This window comes from Equus przewalskii, chromosome 13, assembly GCF_037783145.1.
Source record: "Equus przewalskii isolate Varuska chromosome 13, EquPr2, whole genome shotgun sequence".
NCBI lineage: Eukaryota > Metazoa > Chordata > Mammalia > Perissodactyla > Equidae > Equus > Equus przewalskii.
In genome coordinates, this window is record NC_091843.1 from 666,428 (window position 1) to 692,351 (window position 25,924).

General features: G+C 50.2%; 1 protein-coding gene across 13 annotated transcripts; it reads left to right on the plus strand.

Annotated features, from left to right (window-relative positions):
• The first annotated feature begins 1,379 nt into the window (after positions 1 to 1,379).
• On the plus strand, positions 1,380 to 20,225 carry MGAT1 (alpha-1,3-mannosyl-glycoprotein 2-beta-N-acetylglucosaminyltransferase). Of its 13 annotated transcripts, none has more exons than XM_070570033.1 (4): positions 1,410 to 1,701; positions 2,724 to 3,156; positions 3,808 to 3,900; positions 17,685 to 20,225. In XM_070570033.1, exon 4 carries the CDS (start codon positions 17,807 to 17,809, stop codon positions 19,148 to 19,150), a length of 1,344 nt encoding a protein of 447 aa, XP_070426134.1. In that variant the 5' UTR covers positions 1,410 to 1,701; positions 2,724 to 3,156; positions 3,808 to 3,900; positions 17,685 to 17,806; the 3' UTR covers positions 19,151 to 20,225. The 13 variants fall into 13 exon arrangements, with proteins under 13 accessions (XP_070426126.1, XP_070426134.1, XP_070426135.1 ...); XM_070570034.1 differs by having other exon boundaries at positions 1,412 to 1,606; positions 3,819 to 3,900; XM_070570032.1 differs by lacking the exon at positions 1,410 to 1,701 and adding an exon at positions 1,752 to 1,860.
• The last annotated feature ends 5,699 nt before the right edge of the window (positions 20,226 to 25,924 follow it).

A 25,924-nucleotide genomic window follows, 5' to 3' on the forward strand; every position in this document is an offset into this window, starting at 1 on the left:
TTATAACCGTGTTCATGTATGTGCACGTGAGAAATGCCTGTACGGGAATACTGCACAATGACAACAGTTGTTTAAGTTCATTCATTTTTCATTTATTCTACAAATGTTTGCTGAGTACCTACTATGCGCCAGGCACTTGGGATACAGAAAGGAATCAAACGGCCAAACACACCTCCCCTCATAGACCTGTCATTCCAGCAGAGAGAGGTAGACAACGAGCAGAAAACAGAACAAATATGTTAGGAGTTGATAAGTGAGTGGTATGGAAAAACTGAAGCAAGGTGAGAGAGGCTGGCAGTGCTGGGTGAGGGGCAGGGCTAAATAGGTTGGTCATAGGCCTCACTGAGAAGGTGATTTTTTTTTAATAGGTTTTTTTCTGCTTTTTTTAAGATTGGCACCTGAGCTAACATCTGTTGCCAATCTTTTTTTTTGTTTTTCCTCTCTTTAAATGAGTGGCCATTAATTCGGATGAGAAAGCTGGGTAGAGTAGGTCTGGGGTTGGGGGAGGCAGGAACTTATTGGTAGACCTGTTATATTTGAGTGTAGTAGCAACATAGATTTTGTTTTAACAATGATCCCAATATTATGATGACATCTTCCTAAATAAAAACATCATTTCAAGACTCCTAACCCAGCAACTACTACATTCCCAGGACCGAAAACAGGCAAGTTAGTCGCAGCTAGGAATCTGGAGACACCACGTGGATAAACAAGCCAGAAAACTGGAGCCTAGGTTCCAGTTTTCAAAAGGGGTTAAAAACGGAGGCCGCAAATCTGTCTACAGTCCTGGCAAGACTCTAGAATATGTCATTAAATGGATGACACCTGAACTCCCCAAATTCGAAGTAGCTCTTCTTGGATTCAGCTTGAAATCGAGAGCAAGCCGGAGGAACATCGTTAAGAAAAGCGACCAGGGCCACTCCGGCGCTCGGTCGCGCGGGGCTCGAAGGGGCGGAGGCCGCCTGGGCGCTCCCGTCCGGCCGCTCCGGCTTCGCGGCCACACCGCCCAGCCGCTCAGGGGCGGCGCGCGGGCCGAGCGCGGGGATTACTTCCGTAAAGCGCTCGCACGGCGCGCGAGCCGCGAAGGGCCGTCCTGGGCCGCAGCACGCATTCTGGGAGCACTCGCACCCTCTTCCTTCTCTTTTCACGCCCGAGGAAGGCCCTGCCGCAGCGAGAACAAGTAACACAGCCTTCCCGGGGTACCTCTGCACAGCTCCCCGCGCTGCCGGCTTCCCGCAGGAGGACCAGCGCCCGCTCCAGAACCGGGTCCCGCGGGCGGTTCCTAGCCCCTCGGAGCGAGGGGAGGGGCCGAGGCTGCGGCGCGCAGGCCACGCCCCACGCCCGCGGGCCCCGCCCCCGCGCCCCCGGCCGGCGGCCGAGGCGTTATGACGCATGCGCCCTTCTTCCGCGCGGCTCGACGTGACGCGCGCTCCCGCTCAGCCGCAGTCTGCCCCGCCCCTTCTCGCACGGCCGCTCGTCTCGCCCCCAGCTCCGTTCTCACCCAGACCCGGCCCTGCCCACACCTCGTCTCCAGTCCTGTGAACAGTGGCTGCAGAACAACCTCGAGCCCTGCAGACCCACGTCCCATGCTCCCGTGGTGGCGGCGGTGATGGGCGGGGGAGTGGGGAAGAAGAATAAGCGGGATGGGGGGGCGGCAGTTGCCGCGGGCTCACTTCCGGAGGACGGGCGGAAGTGGCTGTGGTGGGTGGTGGGGGGGGGAGAGGAGCGCGAGGGGAGGGCCGGGCCGCCGGGGGTCGAGGGGGTGGGGCCTGGGCCGGCCTTGGGGCCCCGGCCTCGGGCCTGCGCTCCGACAGGGGGCGGGCCGCGGCTCCCTGCCGACGCGGGGCGGGCGGGATGCAGGTAACGGCCCCGCGCAGATAGGGCCGGGGTCGTTCGGGCCGCCGAGGGGTGGGGGCCCGAGTCTAGAGAGGCTCGCGGCGTCCCCGCTTCGCCTGTGAACTCTGAGCGCGGGTTCGGAGGAGAAGGGTGGGAGGAGTTAAATTCTTGGCGGGGGGGGCGGGGGGTAACGCCACGCCCCTACAGGAAGGAAGGCTGTGTGTGTGTTTAGGAATAAATTTAGAAGGGAGGAGGCGACGGGGTGGGCTCCCGGACTGAGAAATTGGAACATTGGGGCTGTTGCTGGCAGGACTTGGGCCTCTGACATTCCAGGAGAGTGCTCTCGGGAGTGGCCCCAGGAAGGAGTTTGACAGATTGGGAATTACGTCTCTGGCAGTTTGGGAAGCAGAGTGGGAGGTGAGAGTGAGGGGAAGGGAGCAAAGGATGCCTGTGAAAGGTGCCAGCATCTAGGTCTGGAATGGATTTAGTTGAGTCGGGGAGAGCTGACCAACACCCTAAGAAGCTTGGGAAATGTAGGGCGATTAGTGTGTGGCACTAATAAGAGGAGAACAGGAGGAGGATGTTCCTTTCTGTATTTCTTAGAAGACAGTCTCCACTCACCATCAGTGCTTTTGGTTACTTTTCTTAGCGAGAATGGGTGCTATCCTTCCTTTATCCTGAGCCATATATATGTGTACAGATTGATGAGGTGACTGTTTTGGGGTGCAGTATGTGAGTGAAGTAGGTACTTTGTATAATCTTTGGAGTGTTTAAGGAAGAGTTTTTGATGATAAAGCAGAGTAAAGGAATCTAATTTAGGTAAGGAGTTTTAAGAATCCATTTGGGTGATAGATTAGAGAGTGTCATAATGTTTAAATGTTCCGTAGATTGATACAGAAATCAGCCTCCTGGGCCATGCAGGTTCTAAGGCCTGTTTCTTCTCATGAGCCCCAGCAGAAGACGGATGGACCATTCCTCACAGTGGATGACTTCCCTTCCCTGAGCAGGAGATGGGATAGTGCCTGGGATCTGCCCATCGTCAGACTCTGGGCTTAATAAGCCAGCTGAATGAAGGGATGTAACAGACCCTTGGGAGGGACACTGAAGCCTGCAGTGGGGGGGGAGGGGCCTGGACATACCCCTTCCCCCCCAGACTCCTCCCCCTCAGAGTCCACTCAGCCATGGACTTTGGACCCGGATAAGAGGAAAGAAGCTGTACTTTGTTTGGTGTATCGGATTTGGAATTCTCAGTTTCAGAAATGGAGTTCTGGATGGACGTTTGATGGTCTCCAGGGGAGCAGCTGAGAGAAGAGAAGAAAGGTAAGGCTCCTGCTTCATTTCCTGCTTGGTGTCTTTCTGCTCCTGTGCAGAGTGCTGAGTGGGGCAATTCTGGGGACACTGCCATTCAGGAAGTCCAGTGATGTGAACCTTTCTCCCGATGGGTACACATGAAGCTTCACCTCTCCTTCACTGTCGGGGTGCAGCCTTGTTCCCAGGCAGGAGGAGTGCCTTGTACGGGGTTTTGAGTACTGGCAATGGTGAGGTTAGGCCAAGGAGAACTTGAAAAGAATTTAGGCCTCTGAAGGAAGGTTGGATTAGATTACCTGTAAGGGCGTCTCCAACACGGAGATAATAGGATTCCACATCAGTTTGGGCTGAATAAGACTCTGGAATGGATTACCCAGGCAGAGGCAGGCTGCTGTTTGGGGGAGCTAAGTGAATAGAACTGCCTTGCTGGGGGGAGGGTGGAGGCAGTGAGAGACGGTCTGGATAACCTCCTAAATTCTCTCCCCTCCGCCTCCCCGTTAGGCCATGAAGGCTCACTGAAAGAGCAGAGGAACAGAACACAGGCTTGGGGATCAGGATTTGTGTTTACCTCTGGCTTTCCTAGTCCATGTGCAGCCCTAGATATGTCGGTTAAGTTCTGTGGTGTTCTCTTCCCCTGCAAAATGGGGATAACTAACTTTCCAGGTCCCTCACAGGTTGCTACAAGGAGCAAATGAATTGAAAGATTTTGAAAAGTCTCCAGGGCCACGTAACAGTAACATCGACATTGCTTGATAGGTTTGTATAATTGTTATCAAGAGAAAAGCTCTGAATTAGGAGTTCTGTTCTTTTATTGAATTAGTGTGCTGGCTAAAGCCTTAGATGTCCTTAATTGAAAGCCTGCCCCGAATTTGTCTCATCCTGTTCCTGTTAAACTATACCTGGGGTTATCAATTGTGGAAATGGTGCATGGGGTCCAAGGAGAACAGACCGAGGGATTCTGGCCCTCAGGGCTCTCCAGTCAGCGTGGCTAAGTGTGCCTTGTTGGGGTAGCAGATTAAAGAGGGATGGAGGAAAATTTAAGTTTCAGAGGCCAAGTGTCTGACCCCTGGGAGGTGGAGCTGCATTTCTTGGAGTGAGCACTGGGCCTTTCCTTCCTGTGCCACGTGCTAGTCTTCTCTTCTGTTCTTTAAAATGAATTTTTTCAGACTGCCATCTCTTAGCCCTTCATATTTTCGCAGGCTCTGTTCCCACTTAAAGCAGACCTGTGCATGGTTACCTCCTGCCCGCTCCTTCCTTGAACTCTAGTTTACCTATGCCAAGATGCCTGCTTTTCTCAGTGACAACAAACAGTGGAGAGAGCTGCTGGAAATTTTGATAGTGGGCTGTGGCAGCCTGAGTGAGGGGCAGGAAACTTGGCTTCTAGCATCTCTTTGCCTCCCACTAGCTGTGTAACACCTGGGTCTCACATTCATTGGGGGCTGGCAACAAGAACTAAGATCATTTGCAAGCTGAAAATCATGTATGTATGACTTAGTTTCTTTCTTTTTTCCCCCTTCTTCCTTCCTTGCCTGAGTCTCCCCCGTGTCCTGAGGGCTGGGCTGGCAGGCTTAGGTGAAGTCACTGGCCCTGAGCTGTTCCTTCTCTGGTCTAATGCATGGGGCAGCCCCTTTAAGGTCAGGCTTCTATTTTAGGAGGTCCGGATTTTAGGTTGGGCATGTCACCTCCCCCAGCATCACCCAGCAAATTCTTTTTGCCAGTCTGCTTAGGCACTGGGATCATAGTGATCCCTCTGGAATGTGTGGTCCCAGGATGCCTCTGCAGCCTTCATCCTACCTCGGAGGCCTGTGAGTGCTTCGAGGCATTTGAAGTACCACACAGTTGTGTTGTATAGTGCTTACGTTATGTGAAGTGTCCAGGCTGTTTGTGTCTGTTTTCCATCACCACATTGTTGTCAGGAAGACAGAGCAGGATTATTTCCATAGTTTGATATATGAGGGGAAGCTACAGAAGCCCTGAGCAGAAAGGGCTTGCCTAGGTGTGGAGTGGCAGATGCTGTGATCACCTGCCCTGGGCTGTGCTGCTTCTGTAGCATCTGACCTGACAAGGGCCTTCTGGATTCTGCAGCAAACCTCCAGGGAGGGGAACTCGGTGCCCTGTCAGACAGCCTTCTGGTAAGACATTTCCTCCTTAAATTGAGCTGGAATTCCTCTCCCATGTCATTTCCACTGAAAGCACTAGTTTTGCCCTCTGCCTGACCCACAAGACAGTCCTCTCAAGACAGCTGTCAGCCTTCCCACAGGGGCACCTTCTTAGAAGGGCACTAGGATGCTTGGGCCACTGATCCAGGACCAGTGATAGACTTAAACAAACATTGTGTGTGTTTTAACTGAATTTATTTATACCCTTCTTTTCCCAAAAGGAATTGTAGGTGGCTAACCAAAAGTTCCATTTCACAAGCCTTGCTTAGTGATTTATTGTGTTAATCGTGTCTGTCTTCTTTGATCTTGATGAGCTGAGTTTCTGGGTCTTCATGGGGAGTGGGGATGTTGGGAGGAGGGGAAAGGGGAAAATAGAGACAACATTGATTTAAAACTTTTCTTTTACTTCTACTGATGGTTTCAAGCCAAGATCTGTCTTAAGTTCTTTCCAAATTGCAAAAAATTTCAGGGTATCTTGGGCATGGTTTATGGGAGGCCAGTTTCCTGGATCAATTTTCATTGCTTCTCCTTATCTCTTCAGTTCTCTTCTGGAGGTGGTAGGGGTGGGCAGGATACACTATTGCCCCTTCTAATTCTCTCTTATTCTATGACCAGATCTTCCTCTTTCTTCCATCTTCACATAATCCAATCTCAGTTTCATCCCCAGAATCCAGGCACCTGGCTCCTTGTTTCTTCTGCCTTTCTTCTTCTGTAACCCTTCCATCAAGAGCCCAGGGCCTCTTTTCCCAGATCATCACCCTGGCACTCATCCCTCTGGCTTCTTGACTCTCAGACCAAATGTTTTCTCTTGCGTCCATCCAAGAATTCAGTCCATCCTGATTCTCTAAGCAGGTCCTTTCTTCTTGAGACAGTCATTTTGTAGTCTGGGAATTTCTACTCTTAGATCTTCCTGTGAGCCTTGGAATCTAAACAAAGGACTGTGGTGATGGGGTGTGAGTTATGGTGCACAGGGAGGCCCCCCGGTCCTGTTCCCCATTAAACTGTCCTAGATGGAGAAAGAGTATTGTTAGAGTTGGGATCTGACATCTCATCAACCCATGTCATGGGCTTCCCACCTTTCAGCATCCCACTCTGCCCTTTGTCCTGGAGAGTGATTTTAGCTTCTGATATCTTGGATCTACAAACTAATGTTTCCCAACTTTTTACACTTTTAGGAAACTTTTATTATTTTCCCTCTTGCCTTGACAATGGAGTGTGAGTGTGTAGGCCTCCCATGTTCCTGTCATGAGGAAAAACTTAGAGAAGGGGCAGAGGTACAGAGACACTGGCCCCTGGCTGGCACGAGTGTGGGCTCGCATCTCCTGCCATGGTCCACACAATCAGCTAAGCTGGAGGCCTTGGACACACAGACACCAGCCTCACTGATGTGTCAGCTCTTCTCTCACTCTGCTCCTTCAGGGGTAGGCTCCAACTGCTTCTACCAAGATTTCCCCCCTGCCCCACTGTGCGCCGGTCTGCTGGACGCAAACAGCTTAAGTGCACTTGCACTCAAGGGTGCATAAGGGGAGGGAATGAGTGCTAGCTTTGGAGGCAAGAATGGCTGGGTCTAAAACCTGGCCTTGCCCCCCCAGTAGGTCTTCTTACCTTCAGCAAGTTGGCACCTACCCTGAGCCTCAGACTCATCTGTAGAACAGGATGATAATGCATACTCTGTAGAGCTGCTAGGAGTGTTAAAGGAGAGGCTGAGGGAGGGGTCTGGCTTGTGGAAGCCTCTGCAATTTTTAGTGCCTAATCTCCGTCCAGGGGCCTTTAGGGCGTGCCCTGCCTTTTGTTTCTCTAGAACCCTTCAGGGAGAAACAAGCTAGCAAAGTCAGTCGGTAACCTCACACCGCAAAGTTCCCGCCTGCTCTGTGCTCTGAAACCCAGGAGGGAAGTGGAGGTGGGAACAGTGTGGTGCCAGTAGAGTGTTCTGATCACATGGGAGGCCAGGCTCTGGGCTCAGTCCTTCCCCAGAAAGTTAGCTGCATCAGCAGCCAGCAGGTCTCAGCTTCCCACCCTCAGTTCTTAGGGTCGGATCCAGACATCTAGGCTCTTCCAGCGTGCTTCCCCCATCCCCTTTCACCGGGCTATCACAAAATCCTGTGACTGAGTCTTTTCCTCCTTGGGTGTGGTGGTTCTACCCTGGGGACAGGTCTGTCTGTCTCTCTGCTCTTTTACTCAGAAGTAACAGCTCTCATTCCCCACCTACAAAGGAAAAAACAAAGAAAGAAAGAAAAGCAGCTGGCCCTGCCCGCCTTTGGCGCAGGTGTTTCCTCCGTGACCGCTCTTTCGGCACCCGGTTCCGGTTCTCGCATCCCTGCGCCGCGCGCCCCTCCGCCGCCCCGGATCCTCCTTCCCGGAAGCTAACGTCTGGCGGCTTGTTGGGGCAGGTCCCAGACCCTTGGCCTTGGGCTTGGTGAACGACTACACGGGGTGTCCTGCGTACCTCTCAGGCAGGTCTCCGCCCCCTGCCCCCAAACTCCTTGAGGCTCTTGGCGCCGGGGCTGGGGAGGAGGAGACGCTGAGAGAAGTCTGGACTGAAGGGGGTGGAGGGCGTGGGTCGCGTCAGGTATCGACCCAGAGACTTGCGATTGGAAGCCGGAAAGGACCCACTGGTAACAGCTGCCTCCACAGCGCCTCCCAAAGTTGGGGACCCCGGAAAACTTGGGTTGCCCCCACGGCGGGTCACTGCCTAGCGTCGGGGGAGGAGGCGGGCCCGGGAAGAAGGGGCGGGGCGACGCCCCTGGCCGCCCCGCCTGCCCCGGGGACGGGGACGGGCCACGTTGTCTGCCGGCTGCTGCCCGGCGCGCCTCGGGAAGGGCCGGCCAGGCGGAAGGCGCCGGGGACGCGCGAGCACGGGCTGGCCCCGCGGCCCGGGCAGGGCGGCCCGGGTCTGAGCCGGGAAGTTGGGAAGGCCTGGTGAGTAGGGCCGGGGGCGCCTGCGTTCGGCCGCTCTGGGGCTCGTGCCGGGAGGGGACGGAGCCCGGCCGAGGGAGGCCCTGCGGGAGCGGAAGGGGTGCTCTGGGTGCGTGGGGCCCGGCTCGAGAAGCTGCCCATTTCCGAGCCTCTCGTGTCCCGCGAAAGCCCCGCGCCCGTGAGCCGAGCGACAGGGCCCAGGCGCCTCGGCCGGCCGCGCGCCCCCTCCCGAGCTGTGAAGTGGGAACTCTCCGTTCCGCTTTCGGAATCCCAGGCCTCCAGCTGTTGGAGGGAGGGCGGGCTCTGCGGGCAGGGGAGGCGGTGGGGAAACTCGGCCGCAGGGCGGACGTGGGAGCGGGGCCGGGAGGAGCTGGGGTCGCTGGAGGGGGTATGGGGAGCGGGAGTGGGGGCTGGCCTTTCCCAAACCCCGTCCCAGCGTCCTTTCCACAAGTTACTAGGGCTTCTTTCTCCTCAGCTGTAAGGAAGAATAGATTCAGTATGGAGAAATACAAGTTAGCAAGAAAACTTTTCCCACCTGTTTGCTTACGTGTGTGGAGTACGGGCTCCTGTGACGTGTGAGGGCCCCGTCTTAGAAACTGGAGCAGAGGCACTGTGGCCACCTGGTGTGCCTCTCCACAGAACAGTGAGCCTGGGGGTGGGGCTCCACCTTAGTTAACCCTTGCTCTTGTGGTGTGTTTAGTCTTTGCTTTAGAACATCACTGGCTGAGATGTCCAGCTTGCTTTTCCTTTATAATATGAAAAGTCCTTTATAATACTTTTCAGACCACGTAGCCTTTTCTCTTAGAAGCTCCTGTCTTGGGGATGTGCCTCCCATCGGGTATCACTGCTGCCTGACTCTTCCATTGAGATCTCCTGGATCCCCACTTCTGTGTCCCTTTTTCACTTTAGAAAGCATTGTAGTATGTCTAACCCCCAGTGGCATGTGTGGCAGGTTAACTTATTTCCTCTTTGGGACATTGTCACTATCCTCTTTATCATTAGGGACCAGGGACTTTGGAGATGATCCTAATCAACCTTCTCATTGTTCAGATAAGGGAACCGAGGCACAGGTGGGTCAAGTGACTTGTCGAAGGTTACCTGGTTTGCTGGTACTGGATTGCCTGAATCGCAGGGCCTTCATGCTTTTTGCTACCCTAACGCCGCAGGCCGTACTTCCCCTTCGCCTCTTCTTTTCTAGGGTGAATAACCTACATCCTTTCCCTCCTAGGTTTTATTCTCTAAGCCCTTGAATTATTTAGTGTATCTTCTCTGACTCCCTTTCAGTTCTTCCATCCTTCTGAAATTATGGAGCCTGGTATATGAAACTAGTCTAGCAGAAGCCTAATGATGAGCGAGAAAGTAATTGTTACATCTCCATTATTTATGGTGTATTCTAACCTTCTGGATTTTTTAGGCAGTGCTTTTTTATATACTAAGCAAGACAGGGGAAAAGTCTGTCAATATTCCTTCAACTCCCATATTTCATTTTAAAGCTAAATATGACTTCTTCATTATTGATCACTATGGGAAGTTGATTATTTGGTGTTGTCTTACTGTTTAAGAAACATTTTTGGCAGAGAGGGGGAACTGGTTGGAGAATACCATGGAATCAGAGTGTTAGAAAGGGATCTCACAGCTCCTAGGCAGTCCTTCACATGAAGAAACTGAGACCATAGGGATTGGTGAGACCTGCCCAGAGCCTCCTGGGTTTTGGCTGAGGGTTTTATATACTGAAAAGTCTCACTCCTGATCTCCTGCCACCATGCAGATGTCTTTGTGCTTAGTGGTCTGGACCAGCTGTGTCACTTCCCTAAAGGAGTTGTGAAAACTCTAGCAAATTAAAACCAGTTTGAGCCTGTGCCTTGCTGGCAAATATTAATAACAGAACATCAGGGACTCAAGTCAGAGTTAAGGACTGTTTTATTTTAGAAAAGGAAGGTGTGGCAGATTATATTTTCCCAAGATGGCCACACCCGTAAGTATCCCATACCACATGTTGTTACAGTTGGACACTGTCCTCCTTCCACGCTGTGGTGAGGTTTGTGGTTGGGATTTCTGAGTCCCCTGACTTGTAAGGCAGAAGTGATCCAACGCTGAATGGTGAGAACGATCCAGCTTGTTTGCTTTCTTGGGACACTCACCTTTGGAAGCCAGCCATCATTTTCAGAAGAAGCCCGGGCCAGGTGGAGAAGCCACATGGAGGTGTTCCAGCCAGTACTCCAGCTAATGTCTCAGCTAATGCCAATAGCAACCTGCAGACATATGAGAGAATAGCCCTTTAGGGGAGTCCAACCCCCAGCTTTCAAGTCTTCCAGCTGGGGTCCCAGACATCATGGAGCAGACACATGTCATCCCTTCTGTGCCCTACTGTCCAAATTCCTGACCCATAGAAACTGTGAAAGGGAATAGTGATTGCTATTGTTTTAAGCCGCTAAATGTTTTCATTTCTTCAGCAGTAAATATCTAATTAGGAAAAGGATGTGAGTAGAGGCAGGCCCTCAGAATTGGGACTTGGTGGGACCTGAGCACAGAGGGCAGGAAGAACTCTTGCCCTCCTTGTCAAGGCCGCTTAGAGTCTGTTTTACTCACTGTTTCAGGAACTTATTGCGGCATAACAAATCAGCCTAAAACTCAGTGGCTTCAAACAACAGAATCATCTTATTTCTGTCTCAGCCGTGTGGTTCTTGCTTGTGGTCTTGCATGCAGTTGCAGTCAGATGTGGCTGGGCTGGGATTATCTGGAAGGCTTCCTCCCATGTCGAGTCGCTGATTCTGGCTGCCAGCTGCAATACCTATAGGCATCCTGCCACGTGGCCTGGGCTTCCTCTTAGTTTGGTGGCCAGATACCAAGAGCAGGCATCTCAGGAGCACTAGGTGGAAAGTATTGCCTTTCATGAGCTAGTCTCCTGAGTCACATAGCATCACTTCCTCTGTAGTCACAGATCAAAAAGAGGGATATAGACCCCACTCTGGAGGGAGGAGTCATCTCTTTGTAAGAAGAGCACATGGGATGGAATGTGTGGTGGTCATCTTTGGAAAATGTAATCCTTTACTCTGTGCTGGTTTGGTCGTCTTTTTCCTTGATGTAGTTAATAATGCAAGCAGTCCTCCACCTAGCCACTTGAACTTCATAACGTGCCAAGCGCTGTGATAGGCTTAGAGGTCATAGAGTCTTTTTCCTAAAGAGTAAGGTGAGAGCCAGGGAAGGCATGGCTACAGAGTCTCTTACAGCATGGAAGAGAAAGACAGGAGGTGTAGAGAGAGTGCAGTGGGAGTGTAGTTGTGGGAAGGCCTAGCTCTGCTTGGGATGTTACAGGAAGACTCACCTGAACTGGGCTCTAGAGGATGTGAGAGTGCTTGCAAGTGGGGCTGTGGATACTATTTCAGGATAAAGGACCACCCAGAGTAAAGACAGACAGCAGGGTACAAGTGTACTTATTGGGAAACAAGTAGGCTGCGGAGGCTAGAGTATGGAGTTCCTGGGATTAGGTTGGAGGTGAGGTTGAAAGAGGATGTTTGAGTCACTTTTTTGTGAAGGCCCTGTGTATTATAATAAAAAGTTTGAGTTTTATTCTGTGGGCAGTGGCAGCCTCTGATGGTTTTTAAGGCAGGTTAATGTTGTGACCAGGCGTGTACTTCATGAAGAATACTCTGTTGTCTTTGGGAAGGTTGTTTGGAGGGAATTAAGATTAGCAATATGTAGACCAACTGAGAAGCTACATCAAGAGTTCAGGCTTAAAACGATATTTCATAATGAGGAAAGAGTTCAGATTACAGGATTTGGGGGCTTGAAATGGGACGACGGCAGTGAATGAGCATCTGTCTCTTCCATTGTTGTAATTCTTGGGGCTGGATGTATTATAGAATTTAGAATTTTTTGGATTTTAAAAAGATGATCTGGTGCATTTACAATGTAGTATGAGATCTGGAGCAGCACACTGTAATCCGACGTGTTTATTTCCATAGCAAAATATGTGAATAGTCACACTAAGTGGGATAAATAAAGACTATAAATAGCCTAACATTAAATCAGATCAGATTTTGCCAAATGAGATTAGGTCGGGTTTTATTGCCAAATGAGTGTAGAAAACTACTGTTTTTTTCAGTACTTTTTGGACTTGAGAATTGCAGTTAAGGGGTTGTGGGCGTGTGGCATCCACACATAAGCTAGTTTTTAGGTCATAGGCAAGTCTCCTGAATGTTCAGGATCCTGGCATAGCAACTTGGCAGTGCTGGAGGAGCTGATCACCATCCTCCAGTAGCTTTTAGCCAACGGGATTTGACAGATGTCCACGAGGAAGTTGCGCTGGTGCTGCTGGTTGTGAAGGGGAGGTGGACCTCACGTGGTCCAAAGGCTTCAGGGAAGATGTCCTGGCAGAGACATGAGTCAGAGTATACCAGGTGAAGAAGACAGAGAGGACCAGACCAGGCATACAGGCACATGCAAAGGCCCTGAGATGGGCTTGGGTATTTGGGGCCTGGAAGGAAGCTAGAGTGAAGCAAAGACAGCCAGCGAGAGAGAGGACAAACAAGTGACTGGCCGGCATTTATGATGTCACGTGCTGGGCACTGTTCTAAACAGTGATGTGCATTATCTCACCCAATCCTCACAGCAACTCAATGGGGTATTCTATTATGGTTTCCCTCTTAGAGGTAAGAAAATTGAGTCTCAGAGATGTGAAAAAGCTGGGGGTGATGCCAAGCATTGCCCTCAGGCTGTCTTGCTTGCCCTTGTTGCTGCCTTACCCTCCCAATGGTGGGACTCAGAGCAGTGCTCCCTGGAGGAGCGGGTGGGCTCTGCTGGCCAAAAGCTGGCCTTCTGGGTCAGGCACAGCCAGCTGCTGGAGGGTGCATGCACTTGTGTATGGGCACACGTCACTAACTTGCAGACAGAGTGGAGGATCTTGCTTTGGAGAATATTTGGAGAAGCAGTAGGAAACCAACCACCCTGGGACTCTGGATGAGTCTGTGGAGAAGCGATGGGGCCTGGGAATAGGGGTGTTAAATTTTCTTATGGCAAAAGGAGTAAGTTCTGTTTGCGAACCTGAGGGCTGTGGGCTGGAGAATAAGGCCCTGAGTGCTAAGGTGGAGGCCTCTCAGGACTGGGGCAGCAGTTTCCAGCCATCATAGATGTTTACAGACTTAGTAAGATCTGCGCAGCTTAGAAGGGGCAGCAAGCGGGGGAGGTCTTCTAGGCCTTGGGTAGTGGGTGTAGGCTACCTAATTCTAACGTCTGGAGCACAGTGAAGGCTTTCACAAGTCATCTGATAGGTAGCAGAGATATGGTCCCTTGGGTTTTTGCCACCAGTCTGAGAGCTTGCTGGTCTGAGGAGGCTCATTGGTAAGTCAGAGACAGGCCTGCTCCTCCAGCCCTGAGGCCAGCACTTCAACTCATGGAGTTCAGTCTCTTCTCCTTCCTAGCCTCTTTACCTAAAGACTTTTTCCTGCCCAGTCAGTTAGGAGACAGGAAGATGGGGGATAGGGAACCCCAGCCAGGAGATTGGAAGGAAGCTCCTAACATTGACAAGTCTCGGGGGGGAGTGAAGGAGAACCTGGAGATCTGTGTCTCTCTCCTAGGAAACCCTGATTGGTATATGGGTGCTGGTAAACTGGAATTTTAATGACACAGTAAAACGGAAACAGACTTGAGGTTTCTGAGAAGACTGATCTTGCGGAGTTGTGGGGGTGGATGGTTTCTAGGAGGTAGATACGCAGTGGTGGTACTGGCGGGGGCTGGGGGATCTCGCCACGAGGGAGGCAGAACCCAGATTCCTTTAGAGGCCCTTCAGGATTAGCCCTTTGATACTGGCTACTGGAGAGCCCAGGAGTACAGCGATGACACCTGGGACCTGAGGTTTTGACTAGGATTAGAGAATTGGGCTGTGAGGCAGAGAGGGTAACTGGCAGAGCAGCTGGCATGAGAGGGCACATGCCTGAAGCTTTGGGATATCAAGGAGTGAGACCAGAGGCAGAGGGCCAGGAGAGCCATGTGGACAGGAATGGCAGCTGTCCGGGAATTGGAAGCTGTTGTAGATCTTTTGAAGTGGCAGAGTGAGAAGGCTGCGGGACCATGCTTTTTTCTTGTTGGATGTGTGTCCCAGTCCCTTGCCAGAGCCTGGCAGAGAGCAGGTGTGTGACGCATGCCACGGAGTGATGAGTTCAGGACAAACGGATTGTCCCAGTTGCCCTTACTTGGCCGTATTGATGGATGAAGCTAGTCGGAGCTGTGGGCCATTCCTCATATTTGATTTTTAAGAAACTTTATTTGAAAATAACTTCACACTTATGAAGAAATTGCAAGATAAAAATGGTATAAGGACATTCATACTCACCTTACTCAGGTTCACCTGTTGTTAACATTTTGCTTCATTTTCTCTGTCTCCCATATATAAATATATTTTTGTTCTGAACTACTTGAGAAGTTGCATCTTTATGGCTCTCTACTTCTAATTACTTGAGTGTGTATTACCTAAGAATTGGGGTATTCTTTTACATGGCTACAGTATGGCTATCAGTCAGTCAACACTCATACTTCAGCCTACTGTCTATATTCCAGTGTTGTCATTTGACCCAATAATGTCTTTTTTTTAAGGACAGTTGTATTGAGGAATAATTGACATACAGTCAAGTGCACATATTTAAAATGTACCATTCGACCAGTTTGGACATCTGCATATACCCATGAAACTATCACCACAATCAAGATAATAAACACACCCCCCCTAAACTTTCCTCGTGCCCGTTCGTAGTGCCTGTCCCGCCACCCTCACTGCTCCGTCCTCAGGCGACCACTGATTTGCTTTCTACCACTATAGTTGCTTTGTGTTTTCTGGAGGTTTATATAAGTGGAGTCATAGTGCATGTGCTCTTTTCTTGGTCTTTCACGCCTTGCACAATTATTTTGAGATTCATTCTTGTGTTATGCATATCAGTAGTTTAAGGAATTTTTATTGCTGAATATTCCATTCTACCAGTAAACTATAATTTGTTTATCCATATTCCCCTGTTGATGGGCCTTTCGGTTGTTTCCAGTTTTTGGCAATTCTGAATAAAGCTGCTGTAGACATTGTGTGTAGGTTTTTTTCTGGACATATGTTTTCATTCCTCTTGGATATATATCTAGGAGTGGACTTGCTAAGTCATGTGATGACCTCTGTGTTTAGCATTTTGACAAACTGCTATAAAAGGACATTAGTTCCATACCTCACACCATATACAAAAATTAAAATGAATCATACACCTAAACGTAAAACCTAAAACTATAAAACCTAAAAGAGAAAAACACAGGAAAAGAATCTTTGTCACTTTAAGTTAGGCAAAGATTTCTTAGATACAATGCCAAAAGCATGATCCATAAAAGAAAAAACCCCTGATAGTGGACATCACCAAAATTAAGAACTTCTGTTAACTTACATTGTCAGGAGAACAGGAGGACAAGGTTTTGAATTTTTGCCAGTCTGATGGGTGAAAAGTGTTATCTCAGTATAGTTTTCATTTGCGTTTTTTCTTACTATGGGTGAAGTTGAACATTTTTCATGTGTCTAAGGACCATTTTAGTATCCTTTTTGTGAGTTGCCCCTATCTTTTAGACAAGGATTTTTGGCCTTCTCCCCCCTCAGTTTTTAAAAGTTTCGATTAGGGTATTGGCTCTTTATTTGTGATATATGTTGTAAATATTCTCTCCCAGTTTGTCATTTGTCTTTTGACTTGGTTTATGGTGTTTTTAGTCATGCAAAAGTGTTTTATTTATTATTGCATCTGGGTTTTGATTCATATCTAGAAAGCCTTTGCCTGTACCCAGGTTATAGAGGAATTGACCCATGTTTTTATCTAGCACTTGTATAATTTCAATCTTTATATTTAGATCTCTGATCCACTTGGAGTTATTCTTGTGTACAGATCTACTTTTATTTTTTTTCCAAATAGCTGCATAGTTGTTATAACACTATTAATCAGACCATTTTTTGCCCCAGTATTTCTAGATATTACCTTTATCATTTGTTAGATTTCTTTGTATAGTTGGGTCTATTTCTGGAGTTTAAATTTTATTCCATTGGATGATCTGTTTATTTACATACCAGCACCACCTAGTTTTAATTACAGAGGCTTTGTAATGTGTAGTACTTTAATATATCTGGTAGGACTAGTCTGTCTTCACAGCTTGTTGTATGTTCATTTATTCTTATGAACTTTGGTGTCACTTGTCTAGCTCCATAGAAAAGTATTTCTGTTGAGATTTTTGATGATGCTGAGATGTTCTAATCAAGAACAAGGGCTTTTTAAGTCTTCTTTTGTGTCTTTCAGGAATTATAGTTTTGTTCATATGGGTTTTGAATATTTCTTAAGTCTCTTCCCAAATAGTTTGTCATTTTCATGGCTATTGTAAATAGGGTTTTCTCATCCATTATTTCTTCTAACGCCTTATTATTTGATATGAAGGCAATTGATTTTTTTTTTTTTGGAGGAAGATTAGCCCTGAGCTAACTGCTGCCAATCCTCCTCTTTTTGCTGAGGAAGACTGGCCCCGAGCTAACATCCATGCCCATCGTCCTCTACTTTATATGTGGGAGGCCTACCACAGCATGGCTTTTGCCAAGCAGTGCCATGTCCGCACCTGGGATCTGAACCGGCGAATCCTGGGCCGCTGAGAAGTGGAACGTGTGAACTTAACCACTGCGTCAACGGGCTGGCCCCCGAAGACAACTGATTTTTGATGTTAATTTTTATATCCTGCTATCTTGCTCAATTCTTTGATTGCTTGTGTTGTTTTTATCATTGATTCTCATAGAGTTTTCCATGCATATTTTCATAGCATCAGCAAATAGAGATCATTTTGCTTCTTTTCCACTTCTGCCTTTGTGTTGTGTAGTCCATTGCATTGGCTGACCCCTCCAGCAGAATGTTACATAGTCGTGTAAATAGTGGGCACTTGGCTTTGCTCCTAACCTTCAAAGGAATGCCTTGGTGCTTCTTTATTAGGTAAGGTGGTGGCTTTAGCTCTGAGGTGTGATATTTGAATTTTTAAGTCAGTAATCTTTGGGCAGTTTGAGTTGAGGAATGGGAGGCAGATTGTCTCACCCCACCTTTCCCCCAAGCTTTGGATAGAAGATGGGAGACGAAATCTGTCAGGTAGGGAAGGGAGGTGGGGTTCCTTTGCTCTCTCCCTTCCACCAGCATCACTCTCTACTTCCCCCTCAAACATATATTGCTTTTCTGAGGACTCATTTTGGAGTACAGGAGCATGTTGTCCTAATCCTATTTTCCTAAGCACGTTGACCTCCCAGATTAGGGGACAGGCGGCACTTTTCTAAGAGAACCCTGAAGTAAACCTCTGGCCTCCCTCCTCCTGCATTTTTTCATCTGTTCCTGGACACCCCGCCCTCCCCTGTCCCCCCGCCCAGTTCCTCCACCCTAGACAGCCCGATGCCTTCGTGATGACAGTCGGTTTTCTCTCTCTTTTCCTCAGGTGCATGGCTGCTGCCTAATCCCAAAACCTAGAGAAACATCCCTAGGACTGTGGGGAGTGAGCCAGGCAAGCCGAGGGCAGCCTCAGCCCCATCCTTGCCTGCCTCCCCTGTGGGGGCCAGGATGCTGAAGAAGCAGTCTGCAGGGCTTGTGCTGTGGGGTGCCATCCTCTTTGTGGCCTGGAATGCCTTGTTGCTCCTCTTCTTCTGGATGCGCCCATCGCCCAGCAGGCTGCCCTCAGATGGCACTCTCGATGATGACCCCACTGGACTTACTCGCAAGGTGATCCACCTGGCACAGGATGTTGAGGTGGAGCTGGAGCGGCAGCGGGGGCTGTTGCAACAGATCAGGGAGCACCATGCTCGGTGGAGCCAGTGGTGGAGGGTACCCACTGTGCCTCCACCTGTCCCGCCACACGTGTCTGTGACCTCACTGCCAGCTGTGATCCCCATCCTGGTTATTGCCTGTGACCGCAGCACTGTCCGGCGTTGCCTGGACAAGCTACTGCACTATCGACCCTCAGCGGAGCACTTCCCCATCATTGTCAGCCAGGACTGTGGACACGAGGAGACAGCCCAGGTCATCGCCTCCTATGGCAGTGCAGTCACTCACATCCGGCAGCCCGACCTGAGCAACATTGCCGTACCACCCGACCACCGCAAGTTCCAGGGCTACTACAAGATCGCAAGGCACTACCGCTGGGCCCTGGGCCAGGTCTTCCACAGATTCAAGTTCCCCGCGGCTGTAGTGGTGGAGGATGATCTAGAGGTGGCGCCAGACTTCTTTGAGTACTTCCAGGCCACGTACCCACTGCTGAGGGCTGACCCCTCCCTCTGGTGTGTGTCTGCCTGGAATGACAATGGCAAGGAGCAGATGGTAGACTCCAGCAAGCCTGAGCTGCTCTACCGCACAGACTTTTTCCCTGGCCTGGGCTGGCTGCTGTTAGCTGAGCTCTGGGCTGAGCTGGAGCCCAAGTGGCCCAAGGCCTTCTGGGATGACTGGATGCGCCGGCCTGAGCAGCGGCAGGGCCGGGCCTGCGTGCGGCCTGAAATCTCCAGAACGATGACCTTTGGCCGCATAGGTGTGAGCCACGGGCAGTTCTTTGACCAGCACCTCAAGTTCATCAAGCTGAACCAGCACTTTGTGCCCTTCACCCAGCTAGACCTGTCCTACCTGCGGCAGGAGGCCTACGACAAGGACTTCCTTGCCCGTGTCTATGGCGCTCCTCTGCTGCAGGTGGAGAAAGTGAGGACCGGTGAGCGGAGTGAGCTGGGGGAGGTGCGGGTCCAGTACACTGGCAGGGACAGCTTCAAGGCCTTTGCCAAGGCCCTGGGAGTCATGGACGACCTCAAGTCCGGCGTCCCGAGGGCCGGCTACCGGGGCATTGTCAGCTTCCTGTTCCGGGGACGCCGAGTTCACCTGGCCCCCCCGCAGACCTGGGAGGGCTATGATCCTAGCTGGAATTAGCAGCACCTGCCTTTCCCTCCTGGGCCTCTTTGCTGTGTCATGGACTGAGGCAGGACTGCAGTCCCTGGCTGCATCGTCCTCACTGTGTTTCTCTCTTGGGTCCATTTATCTTCTTTATTTTTTTTTTCTTTTTTCGAATGGCATTCGAGTGCACAGATGATAAGGTGAGAGTTATTCTCCCGTTTTCAAGGGGGTCAAATCAGGGGAACCTTTCTGAGGTATGACTGGAGGTATTAAGCTTGTAGCGTCCAGGTTCCAGGTTTTCTTCTAGGACATCTCCAGGGAGGTTGTCAACTTAAGCTCTCTTGACCAGGCCTCTTTTTCCTATCCTGGCTCTTCCAGCCAGGGTATGAGCCCTCTTCCTGTACCTGACCCCTTCCCCTAGTTGGAGGGGGGCTGGGTTATATGAGAAGGGGACGTATTTCTGGCCAAAATGACACTAACCAAAGGAGTTTCATCATCAGGGTCCGGGTGGAGCTGTTAGGTTGTCAGGGTTTACTGCCTTCCTCCTGTTTCTCTTCTTCCCCCCTCCTTATTCCTGACTCCTCTTAGCTCTTTTTTCCCTGCATTCTAGCAATTCGTGATTCTAAGATGAAAAGTTGAAGGGAAGAAGCAAGACCTCTCCTCAGCTCATCCCCGGCAGGGGGACGAAAGCCTTGGTGTGCTGGGGCACACCTCCCTCATCCTGCCACAAAGAAACAGACTTTGTCTCTGGGTTTCATCCTTTCTAAAACCGATCCCTTCCCTGTCACTCTAGGAGGGTTCGTGCTGGCCTGGGGGAAGAGACATTAGCTCCTTGTTCCCCTTTTCCCCAGGGGTTTGGTGCACAGGCTCCTCCCTGAGGCCCGTGGCTTCTGGTAGCCCTGTCAGTGTGAGGTAGAACAGTCAAGACAGGATGGCCCTGGCCTCCCTCCCCTCTCCCCCAAGCATTCCCATGTCCGCTCAGATGAGGATGCAGGTGGCAGGTTGGAGAGCAATGTGTGTTTTTTTTCTTTTCTTGCCTGACCTCAGTTCATGGGAGAAAGTTGAAGCTACAGAATTATTTTCAAAAATAAAGGCTGAATTATCTGAAAAACATTTGTGTGTGTGTGTGTGTGTGTGTATGTGTCCTGGAGAAGGAGGAAAGGGTGGAAAAGGAGGCAAAGGGTGGGAGAAGAAAGGAAAAGAAGGGAGAACAAGGACTAAGGGGAAAGACTGGACAGGTGGGAGGAAGTGGGTCAGTTGAAGGAAGGGAAGCAGAGGACTGGAAGAGGAGAGCGTGGATAAGGAGAGCTGAGGAGGGGCTGGGGGCATGAGAGCAAGGCCAGGCTTGCAGGTGGAGAGGGCCAAGCCCACACTCTGCTACTGCTAATCTCTAGAGGTGGGCTGTGGGGCCGGCAGTGGGCTTGGGCTTGTGAGCCCAAAGGCCTGGTCAGAGAGAGAATGGAGGAATCCCTCATGGAGGGTGCTGTGTGCGGGCTTCTCCCTGCTTGCTTAGGCAGCACTCCTGGGCATCCTCCATGACCTGCCCCTGAGCTCCAGGATGAGAGCAGTGGACTTAGAGCCCTGACTGTGACCCTGTGGGAACGTGTTTTGCTCTTCCACCCAGAACATGCACACGCAACTGGCAGGTGCTTCCTGAGCCTATACCCGTGTCGTGTGTAATGCATTCTGAGAGTTTCTGTTCTCCGCTAATTTTTTTTTAGTGGGCCTTGTGACCCACCTTCTTGATTTCGTTAGTGGGTTTCAAAGCCCTGGGCTAGGTGACTGTTGACAAACCATTTCGGAGCTTCACATCAGATGGGTGACCTGTGGAGAGGGGTCACCTGGTCACTGAAGGAGCAGCTCCGGCCTCCTTTCTGGGCTCAGAAATCCCAAGTGTGCTATGGGAACCAGTGTCAGACATTCATTTTAACCTTCTAGATTTTTGTGGAGTTCGTTTTGTCTTCCCACGTGCTCGCAGGTGGACTGTGTAATCCTGTTGGGGACTGGGGAGATGGTCATTGTCCAGGATTCGCCGTTGGTGGAGAAGCCCAGTGAGGCACTGGATTGACCTGACACCTTTGGTCTGGAAGACTTGGCTGCCAGACTCCGTATTCTTAGCACTGAATCTCTCTAACAGTTGCTTACCAAGTGCATTGTTCTGAGTACTCCACATTAATATTGACAATTTTAATCCTCAAAGCAATCATGGGTGGTAAGTATTGCTCCTCTTTTCTAGGTGAGGAAACGGGCACATGGAGGTCACACACCTGGTTGGGGTGGAGCCGGGATTTGAATGGGACCCATGGTGTTCACCACCACCCAATGCTGGACATCCCTGTCTATCCTTTACTGCTTCCCTCCAGGGCTGCCTCCTCAGCCTCCGCTGTACTCTGGTCTCCCCTCCCTCAGGCCCCAGGGTGGTGAGTGGGGCTGGACTTACAGGTCAAGCAGCTGGTGGTTTGCCCAGGGTGGTGAGCTGGGCGGGGGCAGAGATTGCAGAGGAGGAGTCACTCTTAGAAGATGCAGGGGGGCGGGCTCCATGGTGGAGTGGTTAGGTTCACAGGCTCCGCTGCAGCGGCCCAGGGTTCACGTCCTGGGCGCGGACATGGCACTGCTCATCAGGCCACATTGAAGTGGCGTCCCACATTCCACAAGTGAAAGGACCTGCAACTGAGATATACAACTATGTACCGAGGTTGGAGGGGAGTTAGGTAGATAAAGCAGGGAAAAAAAAAAAAAGGTTGGCAACAGTTGTTAACCCAGGTGCCAATCTTTAAAAAAAACAAAAAAGATGCAGGCTGGTTTCTCAGGTTTCTCCTGAAGCGAGGAGCACTTCCAAGGGGTCTCCTGGTGTCCTATTTCTGTTCCTTTTGATGTTCATCCCTAGTGAGGCCACATTTACCACGTCAAGGCATCCTCAGGTATGGTTCATGTGCGCATGGCTGCTGTTCTTAGGAACCATGATCCTCCTGTGGATAACAAAGCAAGTGGAAATACCAAATGGCAAAAAAAAAAACATGTCATTACGTACTGCAGAATTCTCACCTTGAGTTGGGAGATTTAAAGATAATTCCAAAGAGCTCACCCCGCTCATTGTGGTTCTCATGCCAGGTGAGCCGTCACTGAAATGTCTGGAGACCGACTGGCTTGTCTTGTGCAGGTTGCAAGTCCGCATGGGTGGAGGGTCTCAGCTGCCTAGGGAAGGCCTCGTGGGGACCTGGTGTGCTCATGGGCCCAGCTGTGACTGGGGCCAGCTCAGGACTCCTCGGCCTTGGCCTTGGGGTTTCTGCCTCTGCCCTGCCCTACAGCCATTCCTCCTCCACTTCCTGCCATTCTCTGCCCCTCATTCCTGAGGAAAGCTGTTTCTAAGTCCCCTCCAAAGTCTCAGCCTTTGCCCTCCTCCCTTTTCAGGTCATTCTGGTGGGATCTTATTTGTGGGGTGAGTCACCCCCAGTGTGGACAAGTGTGTTGGGTGGAATCTCTGGCCAAGCCCCCCCGAGCCTTCAGTTGACTCAGCCAGATGTATTCAGAACCCGGCCAGGCCTAAGGGGCAGCGGATGAAGGTGGGGTCAGGGACATGGGTGGGCTAGGGGCCAGGGTGTAGGGGGTCTTCATTTACAGTGTTAGATACAATCAGTGCTCTTTTAAAATGAAAGGTATCATTTACTTTTTTTCTTACTGCAAAAGCAATACATGTTCTTTTCAGAAAATCAGAAACAGATAATATAGTAATAAAAAACATTCACACTTCCACACTCCTTATCCCTGTTTACACCTATCAGGCCTCTTTCTCACATACGTAAATAAATAGATAAAATATTTATTTATCAATAAAACTCATAAAGTTACATAAATATTTATTTAGCTTTATATAAGTTAATCATTTATATATGCTGTAGGGAAGGAAGACATTTCTTCTACCCACTCTGGGTCCTTCTGGCCAGACAATGAATTAAATTCACATGAGACAGAATAACAGGAGAAAATTAAACAAAGCTTTATAACATGTATACATGGGAGAGACTCAGAAAAAGTGAGTAACTTGCCAAAATGGCAGAAGCTCTTACCTTAAATATCACCCTCAGCTAAAGACAAAGGAGGATGTTGGAGGTTGGGGGGGGGGGGTGTTGGTTATGGGAGATTACCACACAAGTACAGTAAACGAGTAAGATTATTATGCAGATTTAAGTCCTTGCCTTCTGCATTGATGAGAGTTTCTAGAGATAAGGTCAACCCCCTTCTTTCTGGTACAGAGAGGGAGACACCTTTACAGATGGAGATTTCCTTTATAATGAAAATGTATCTTAAAAAAGGGTAACTTCTACTTCTCAGAGTTTCTCTCATGTCTGCAGTTTTTTAAAAGTAACCAGCCCCAAATAATCCTCATGCCAAAGAGACGAATCTTGGGGTGGCCAATTCCAGTCCCCTACAATACCCTATATGTTGGTTTTGTTTTGTTTGAGGAAGATTAGCCCTGAGCTAACTGCTACCAATCCTCCTCTTTTTGCTGAGGAAGACTGGCCCTGAGCTCACATGTGTGCCCATCTTCCTCTACTTTATATGTGGGACGCCTACCACAGCATGGCTTACCAAGTGGTGCCATGTCCGCACCTGGGATCCAAACTGGCGGACCCTGGGCCGCCAAAGCGGAATGTTTGAATTTAACCGCTGCACCACCAGGCGGCCCTTGTTGTTTTATAACCATGTCAAACATTCACCTTCGCCATAATTTTAATCATTTACCCTCTTAAATATCTTTTCCTTCCTTCCTTCCTTTCTTTCTTAAATATCTTTAACAAACACATGGGATTTCAGGCTTCCTGATGAGATTTCTGCAGAGGTCACTGGTTTGCCTCCAGTGGGGCCTCGTTCTCCCACCCACCCTCCATGTAACCTGGGCAAGTCACTGGCAGTTTATACTTGGAGCAGAGGTCAGAGCCCTGGCCGAGAGGGGACGCACCACATCTCCTGTCCTGAGGCGTGGAGACCAGGCCTGGTGGCTGAGGTCCTACTGGGTGATGGACCTGAGCTGCACCTGGCTCTGGGCCCAGTGCCGGCACCACTGACTCTGGCCCAGCCATTCGTCCTGCCAGAGCCTCTTCCTGTGAGTCGGGGACAATAGTGCCTCCCTCTGGGATGGTTGTGAAGATTAACCAATATGTGTGAAAGCAACAGTCCAAATTCTAGAGAAATCTCTGTCTCTCCGCCCTCCTTTCCCTAGTTTCACGTTTGATCTCACCTTATGCTCCCTCCACGTGTGTCTGGAGGGAGCAGAGCGGGCGCAGGCATACGTGTTGAGAGAAAGGGGCCTGGGCAGTCCTGAGGCTGTTATTCTTTCCCCTACTTCCTCCCTTGGCTTACCTGAAATAAGGCTCTTTATACTAAGATGATAAGACGAAGTGTCGGATCAGATTCAGTTGCATACAGCAGAAAACCGAATCAGTGCCTTACCTGAATGAGAGCTAGGTGGTGTAGGGCTGGCCCCAGGCGCCTTCTGTCTCACCCTCCTTAGCATGAGGCTTCTATGCTAGGTGTCACTGCTTGGCTGTGGGAGCTCCGGCCATTGTGCTCACATTTCAGGGAGGAAGAAAGAGGAAGGAAGAAGGGCAAAAGGGGGATGCCAGCGGCCAGTGTTCCTTTCTTGGAAGCTCACAGGCAGCCTGACTGCAGCTCCCTGGCCAGAATTAGATCACCCACACACTGATCTACAGCGAGGCTGTAAAAAGTAATTGTTCCGCGGAATCCAATCATGATTCCTCTTACTAAGGCAGTGATTGTGTGGAAATCCCTGGGAGCCTCTGCCACACACCAGGCCTGGAAGACCAACTTGTGATAGCGGCAAGGAGCATTTGGAGAGGGCTGGATGATGCGGAGGTTCTGAGGAGTGCATTAGGCGCCTTGACCTGCAAAGGGGCAGAATTGAAGCCTTCTGTGGTCCTGACCCTGGTGAGAAGCACCTTCCGCTGGGCTCAAGAGGGCGAGGCTTTCCCAGCGTCACATATGACAACAGAAATTCGGAAAGTCCACACAGCCCCAGAAATGCTAATTGACAAGGGAGCAGATTATTTTTCCTTCTTAAATGTTTTCTGGAATATATACCCGACATCCTTCTGGACCCTCAGCCTGCTGGTTCCATTGTTGTGGGAGACCCTCCAAGAAAAGTCCTGGGGCCTGGCATCCTCTGATTGATCCCCATCAGCTTTATTATTCCTTCTTTGTTCTTGTTTTGAGAAAGATTAGCCCTGAGCTAATATCTGCCGCCAATCTCCTCTTTTTGCTGAGGAAGACTGGCCCTGAACTAACATCTGTGCCCATCTTCCTCTCCTTTATGTGTGGGACGCCTACCACAGCATGGCTTGACAAGAGGTGTGTATGTCCGCAGGCGGGATGGGACATCAGGGAACCCTGGGACACGAAGTGGACATGGGAACCTAACCATTACACCAGCAGCCAGTCCCAGCTTTATTATTCTTATTTTTCTTTCTTTCTCAGGGAAGGAGGAGGGATTTACATCCTTGTGACTATTGCCTGAGCCGCGTACCAAGGATCTGTGTGTTCCTTCCCAGGAGATGCATTGTACACGTGTACTAAAAGCAGAGGCCCTTTACCTAATATGCTATCAGTTTGGCAGCTGTAACAGAGACCAAACATGATCGTGCCTACACAAGATGGTTTATTTCTCACTCACTCACAAGTCCAGGCGGGTGGGTGTTTCGGGGCTGCCACAGCCGATCCACATCCTCCAGGGACTCCATCTTCCATTTGTTTGTTCTACCATTTTCAACACGTGGCTCCCAGCTCCCAAAGACC